General features: G+C 31.6%; 1 protein-coding gene across 5 annotated transcripts in view; it reads left to right on the top strand.

Annotated features, from left to right (window-relative positions):
* Positions 1 to 1208: 1208 nt before the first annotated feature.
* LOC142331731 (protein FAM177A1-like) overlaps positions 1209 to 8088 on the top strand; it is a 33041-nt gene continuing 26161 nt past the window's right edge. For 2 of the 5 annotated variants that reach the window (XR_012758072.1, XR_012758071.1), the window contains exon 1: positions 1381 to 1613. Coding sequence is in view for 1 of the 5 variants with exons in the window: in XM_075377781.1 (XP_075233896.1) it covers positions 1545 to 1613 (69 nt within the window). In the remaining 4 variants the exon portion in view is untranslated. Of the gene's footprint in view, positions 1359 to 1380; positions 1614 to 2595; positions 2736 to 8088 lie in introns of those variants that run through there. The other 3 variants (XM_075377783.1, XM_075377781.1, XM_075377782.1) reach the window with 3 other exon arrangements.

Here is an 8088-nt window from a genome sequence, read left to right as displayed (position 1 = left end):
TATCATAATACAAAGGGGAAAAAACAATCAAAAAGTCAGAATCCAATTTCCATTGAAGTAGAGCATAAAACGATTGCAGACCCACAAGAAGTTTCAGATGAGTTTAAAAATTATTTTGCCGCTGTCGCTTCAGGTGATTCGACGTTCAGTGAGCTTCGCCACAATTTAGCTAATGTTATAAAACCAATTGCTTCCTTGGCTCTTATACATATTGACAAGGCGGAAGTGGCACGTTTCATTCAAAAAGTGATTCCAAAAAAGACATGTGACATTGATGACATGTCTGTGTGGTTGCTAAAGTAGTGCTGCGGGCAATCATAAAACCACTTACAGAGATCATCAATTTATTCTTTGTAATAGGACTTTTTTCTGACTCCTTAAAAACAGCTAGAGTAGTTCCAATATTCGAAAAAGATGACCCACATCAAACCAGTGACAACCGTCCTATTTCCATTCTTCCAGTTCTGAGTAAGATTAATGAAAGTCTCTTCTTAGAGACACTTCTCAGCTTTGTGGAAAGATTTAACACTCTTGCCTGGGAGTAATTTGGTTTTAGGAAAAATAAAAGCACAATTGATGCTGTAGCAAATTTTAATGATGGCTTTGTCGGGGGGTTGGATGGGCGAGAACATATACTTGGCATATTCCTTGACCTTTCCAGGGCGTTTGACTGTGTGCATCATGAGACACTGTTGCACCAGATAGAAACATGTGGTGTGCGGGGTCTGCTATATAAATGGGTGGCGTCTTAGCTCCAGGACCGTAAACAGTGTGCCCGGATCTTGGGTGCCACATCTAACAAAGATTGACCCATGGGCTAAAAAATGTTGAGGTCAAAACTTTTAATTCAACACTTTACAGAAATAAACTTAAGGACCAATACTCGAAGTCGAACGTTATTAAATTTTGTCTCTGAGAACATGAGCATGACAAGAAACCTTCTGTAATGGTTGATGACGAACTCTTGGAGGAAACTGAATCTGCCAGATTCCTGGGTATGCACCTTGATCGAGGGCTGACCTTGGATAAACAGATAATCATGTTTGCGCTAAGGTAAACATATAAGGTATGGCATCTTTACCCTGCGTAAACTCGCAAGTGTCTGCTCTTTAGATGTTAGTAATAAAGTCTGAATCTTTAGTTCTCTTCGACAGTAGTAGCGCTGACGCAGGTAGTCCGTCGACTCGAGTTTTCGCTTTATTTTCCGTAATAGCCAATAGTAATTTAAGAAAACGTAAAAAATTGTATTGTGCGTTATTACATGACACTATTTGTTGTGTGTTGTATACCGATAATAATTTTATATTCAATCAATAAAACTGAATAATAAACTTTGCAATCATTATTATATAATAAAAGTAAGCATTTTGAACATTTTTTTTAACAAGTTGAAATAAATATTGTTTTTAATGCGAAAATTTAAGATAGAATTTATGAAAATAAAGAGAAAGTTTCGTGAATTAAACTTATAACCTAAGGAGTAGATTGCAGTTTGCCGTGTGGGAGATTCGTTTAATTTGAATATCCGTGAAGTTTCTAATATAATGAATTCAGAATGTACGTCTAATACTGTAGTAAATGATACAAAAGTATATGGTAAAAACGTTTCTGAGGTAGGGTAAAAATACATTTAACAGTTTTTGACATTGTTTGTTTACATATCCATCCGAGCATTTCATTGAAATTTTTACTTTGATGTGTATATATTTTTTTAGTTTTTAATAATTATTTGCACCAAAAAATAACCAAACAGACTTATTCATCAAACTAATAAAGTAAAAAATTCAAAATTTGATTGCATAACCACTATTTTGTGTATAATATTTAATATTTAAGTTGCACACAAAGCTTCCAACTTTTAATTACAAATAATTATGTACCTTATTTGGAAGTAATAGTTTATATTATGTAAATGCTGTTTAACAAATAGTATTACTGAAAATAAACATTTTACAAATTAAAAATTAAGTTGTGTAGTTTTTGTTCAAATCTAAAGCAGTCAAGATCCTTGTTCATCCAACTGGTTGTAGTCAGTCTGGTGCTATAATGAGCCTAACTTAAAGCTAATATATAATCCATTAACTGTTATGTACCAGAATTGAACTTTAAGTTAATAGAGTAATTAAGAAATTACAAACTTATTTTGAAATTATAATAATATATCCATATGCTTGTGCATACTAATCTGTAATGTGTAGTAAAACTAGAGGTTATATTAGGTAATATTTTTATACATATTTTGTGTATTCTTTATCAGCCTACCGTAATTATGTTGAATTTTGATAATTATTAGTCGGTGGATTTTTAACTACAATAAATAATGTAATTAAAAATTCCTCCAATCATGAATATTTTGTTTGCTTTCATCATTCTGTATAATTGTATTAAGTCAAACATTCTGATTCAAAACATACAAATGAAGAGGTACATACCAAAAATTGAATCTTTTATATCATTCAATTTTCATATAAGCACCTTTTTTTTTATTAAGTATTTATATAGTGAAATGTGTTAATAAATAATTTTCAACCTAAAACGTTGCTCTCTGATATGTGTTAAAATATTTTATACTCTCTGCCTTTCACAAGGTTCAAGGTTTGATTTCTAATTAAGCTTGACAGTTTTTGTGCATATAAAATAAAGTACTTTTTTGTGTATCCCTCCCAAAAGTTTGCAAGTTTTTCACCTGGAAATAACTCAGAATAGCAGGAAATATTGATGTTAACAGTAACAAGGTTAGAGAAATAACCCAATATAACCATTTATATTTATTTATTGCATTAATGTAATCTAACCAAACTTAACCTACGTTCACCAACCTTGACTAATTAACAGAAATGTTTTAAACAATTAAATAATAAATTCAGTAATTATTTATTATTTAAATAATCAAAACATAACTGCTTATTAGTTGAGGTTAGTGAGCGTAGGTTAAGTTTGGTTAGATTATATTTATAATTTATATATGTAATTATAAGCAGTAATGCTTTTATTTTAAATATGTTAATATGGAGAATGTTTAAAATGATAACTATAAAACAGCATGTTAGTGTTTTCTCTAATGTATGTTATGTAATTTTTGTGTAAAAAAATAATTATGTAAAAAAAGTGGTGGGCATAAAACGAAAAAGTAATAAATTTTTTACTTAAAAAGTATTTAAATTTTATATCTTGGTTATTGTTAATATCAATATTTCCTGTTATTTTGAGTTATTTCCAGATGGAAAACTGGCAAACGTTTGTGAGGGAGAAATGAAAAAGTACCCAAAATTAATCTTTTATTATCAACAAAGTTAAATTTTATTGGGCTAACACATGTAGTTGCTTAAATATGCATAAGTGAAATTAAAACAGTGCGAGAGAATGTGACTCCCTCTATAAACCATGGGACCTTGCCAATGGTAAGGGAGCTTGAGTCCTCAGTGATACAGGGTAGCTGGACCCAAAGGTTCAACCATATTGGAGAGGTATCTGTTGAGAGCCAGACTAAGGAATGATTCCTGAAAGAGGGCAACAGCTCTTTCAGTAGTTGTTAAGGGCGTAGGTGAGGATGACTTAAACGGCCATATCAACATCACTCAGTCTTCTGAGTACTGCACAGCTGAAAGGAATGGAAAACAAAGATGGAGTTGCCTTCCTTGGTAAAGTATTCCGAAGGTAAACTAGTTCCCCGTTCGGATCTCTGGGTGGGGACTACTAAGGAAGGGGTCACCAGAAAATTAAAAAAAAAATTCTACAAGTCGGAACGTGGAATGTTACAAGTCTAAAAAAGGTTGGTAGGATAAATGTAGATATAATAGGAATTAGTGAGGTTCAGTAAGAAGAGTAAAACGGTTTTAGAATAATTAACTCAGCTTCAAATAATGGGCAGGCAGGAGTAGGTTTCGTAATGAACAAGAAGGTAGGGAAGAGAGTAGAGTATTTCAAAACGCATAGCGATAGAATCATTGTAATAAAGATAAAATCAAAATCTAAACTGACAACGATTGTTAACGTCTATATGCCTACAAGCGCCCATGATGATGATGATGATGAGGTATGGTGTATATACGAAGAAATTGATGAAACAATTATGAACACATAAAAGTATGAAAATTTAATAATAGTTGGGAGATTGGAAAGAAAGCATTGGAAAAGGCAAGGAAGGAAATATAGTGGGTGAATATGGGCTGGGCAAAAGGAATGAAAGAGTGGACCGACTTACAGAGTTTTGCACAAAGTATAATTTAGTAATTGCCAATACTCAGTTTAAAAATCATAGCAGAAGAATATACACATGGAAAAAGCCAGATGATACTGCAAGGTATCAGCAGGTGGATGAAGGTATCAGCATGGTTAAACAAAGATTTAGAAATCAACTCGTCACCTGCAAAGCTTACCCTGGAACAGACATTGATAGCGGCCATAATTTTGTGATTATGAAATGTAGTTTTGGGTTTAAAATCCTGAAGAGAAGGTATCAGATGAATCAGTGGAATTTAGAGAAGCTTGAGGAAGAGGAGGTAAAGAAATTTTTGAGGAGAACATCGCAAGTGGTCTGTGTAAAAAAGATAAGGTAGAAAATGTAGAAGAAGAATGGGAGAATGTTCAAAAGGAAATTCTTAAATTAGCAGAAGCGAACTTAGGCGGAATAAATAGAACTGGTGGAAAACCTTGGATTTCAGAGGATGTATTAAACTCCTCCATCAGAGGAGCTGATGGATGAACATAAAGAATGCTAGTGATAAAGAAAGTAAAAGGAACTATTGACAGTTAAAAAATACTATAAACAGGAAGTGCAAACTAGCAAAAGAAGAGTGAATTAAGAAAAGTGTTCAGAAATGGAAAGAGAAATGAACATTGGTAAAATAGATGGAGCATACAGGAAAGTTAAGGAAAATTTTGGGTACATAAATTAAAATCTAATAATGTGTTAAACAAAGTTAGTATACCGATTTATAGTACAAAAGGAAAAATTGATAGGTGGATGGAAGAGTTATATGGAGGAAATGATTTAGAAAATGGTGTTATAGAGGACAAAAATGAAGTCGAAGAGGATGAAAGGGGAGAAACAATACTGAGGGCTGAATTTAAGAGAGCATATAAGATTTGATTGGTAGAAAGGCTTCTGGAATAGACGGAATACCTGCAGATTTATTGCGCAGTGCAGGTGAGGAAGTGATGTGTGCAGTGCAGGTGAGTATACATTATACAAACTGATGTGTAATATTTATGGAAAAGGGGAAGTTCCATCAGACTTCAAAAAAAGTGTTATAGTCATGATACCAAAGAAAGCAGGAAAAGATAAATGTGAAGAATACAGAACAATTAGCTTAACTAGTCATTCATCAAAAATCTTAACTAGAATTCTGTACAGAAGAATTGAGAGGAAAGTGGAAGAAGTGTTAGGAGAAGACCAATTTGGTTTCACAAAAAGTATCGGGACAAGGGAAGCAATTTTAGGCCTCAGATTAATAGTAGAAGGAAGATTAAAGAAAAACAAACCAACATACTTGGCATTTATAGACCTAGAAAAGGCATTCGATAACGTAGACTGGAACAAAATGTTCAGTATTTTTAAAAAATTAGGGTTCAAATACAGAGATAGGAGAATTGCTAACATTTACAGGAACCAAACAGCAACAGTAATAATTGAAGAACATAAGAAAGGGAGTCTGGCAAGGATGTTCCCTATCCCTGTTACTTTTTAATTTTTACATAGAACTAGCAGTTAATGATGTTAAAGAACAATTTAGATCCGGAGTAACAGTACAAGGTGAAAAGATAAAGATGCTACGATTTACTGTTGATATAATAATTCTAGCTGAGAGTAAAAAGGATTTAGAATGAACAATGAACATTTAGAAGGATGAAGTCCTACGCAGGAACTACCATATGAAAATAAACAATAACAAAACGAAAGTAATGAAATGTAGTAGGAATAACAAAGATGGACCTCTGAATGTAAAAATAGGAAGAAAAAGGTTAATGAGGTAGAAGAATTTGTTGTTTGGGAAGTAGAATTACTAAAAATGGACGAAGTAGGAACGATGTAAAATGCTAAATAGCACAGGCAAAACGAGCCTTCAGTCAGTCAGAAATATAATTTGTTTACATCAAAAATTAATTTAAACGTCAAGAAAATTTTTTTGAAAGTATTTGTTTGGAGTGTAGCTTTATATGGAAGTGAAACTTGTACGATCAGAGTACCTTAGAATTAAAAATTAGAAGCTTTTGAAATATGCTACAGGAAAATGTTAAACCAGATGGGTGGATAAAGTGATAAATGAAGAGGTATTGCGGCAAACTGATGAAGAAAGAAGCATTTGAAAAGATATAGTTAAAAGAAGAGACAGGCTTATAGGCCACATATTAAGGCATCTGGAATAGTCGCTTTAATATTGGAGGGACAAGTACAAGGAAAAAATTGTGTAGGCAGACAATGTTTGGAATATGTAAAACAAATTGTTAGGGATGTAGGGGGTTTACTGAAATGAAACGACTAGCACTAGATAGAGAATCTTGGAAAGCTGCATCAAACCAGTCAGATGACTGAAGACAAAAAAAAGAGAATGTTTAGTTACAGCAATTATAAAAATTGCTTACTTCTTTAACATTAAAAAAGAAAAATAATCCAGACACTGACATCTGTAAATTATTAACTAAGTAAGATAAATGTAAAAAAATATTTTAGTTGATATGAATTACATTTTTGAATGAAGGAAAGCAAAAGAATTAAGAATAATTGTTTATAGTATACAAGCTAAGGAATACATTCAAAGAGTATACAGTTAAGTTAGAAGGTATCCTGTGTGTTGCTAAGGTTTATGATTGAGTTATGCAGTATTAATCCAAGTTTGTCAAACTTTTTTTTCTTTTTATTGCTGTTGCAAGGAAAAAACTGCAATATTTATTGTCTTCATGTAAAGTTGGTAACAGCGTGTTAATCTTTTAAGTAAATATTGTATGTGAATGCTTGTAGTTTAATATAAACAAAATTAAGTAATAAATTTTCAATTTTTTTTGGAATTTAATTTGTTATTGTAAAAGAAATTGTTCTGTGTAAAAATGTTCGTAAATTCATTCACATCAGAAAATTACAAAATTCTTTACTCATCCCTTCTTTAAATTTTTTTCTCCTAAATAATCAATTCATGAATTTTGAAAACACTTCATGTTCACATAATATATTCATTCACTGCTAATGAAAAATAAGATTATTTTCATTTTAAGCCATCCAAAATTTAGAAAAATTATTTTAAAAAATTATGTTTTTATTGGTATTGCTAAATTAACTCATGAACTTTCCTAATATCTGTTAGTTATTATTTTTTACTATTTTACAAAAAATAATTTTTTTGTAAAATTTACTTGCAATAACTACAATAGAAACTTTACAATGTTGTTTTGGTTTTAATGCACTTAATATTTTGCATTTTTTATGTTTCATCAAAAAAAGCATGAGCCATAACAGCTTGAAACATACACTTCATTTCAGTGATATAAAGATATTGACTATGATCATTGTCATTCTTTTGTAAGGTTTAAATTTAACAAAATCAGAATACTGCCCTCAGGATTATTAAAAACAACAAGAAAAAGATCTCTGATTTATTTTGAACAATTTAATATGTTTTGCACAGAAAAGTAGAATGTTGGGTAGATGCAGCTGTTATTGCATTAGATGCATGAAGTTTAAGTGACATTTTGCTTATTTGCACATTCATGGCATGTCAGAAGTATTTTTCCCTCCATCTTAGTACGTCCTTGGCACTGATTGGATTAATTTTCTTGTTTTTACTACCTTATTGATGCAAGGATAATATTGCTATAGTATGTATCACAAAAAGCAAGCTGTCTTTGAAGATTTTTAGGTAGATTTCACAAGAAAACTACCTATTGTAATTGGTACCATGATTTGACTAACAGAAAATTTCTACATACCTTCGCATTTCACATCCTCCAGACCTTAAAACCAACATCAGCTCAAAAGTTTATATATATATTTCACTCTTGTGGGCATGATAACTACCGTAATTTTGCACCAATCACTTTCAAATTGTTCCTTAAAAATAACTCATCCCAAAATCTCGGTCAAGTTCGTTAATG

Source organism: Lycorma delicatula, chromosome 10 (genome assembly GCF_047948215.1).
Source record: "Lycorma delicatula isolate Av1 chromosome 10, ASM4794821v1, whole genome shotgun sequence".
NCBI classification, from domain to species: domain Eukaryota; kingdom Metazoa; phylum Arthropoda; class Insecta; order Hemiptera; family Fulgoridae; genus Lycorma; species Lycorma delicatula.
The sequence above is the reverse complement of the archived record's forward strand: the minus strand, read 5'-3'. Positions and strand labels throughout refer to the sequence as shown.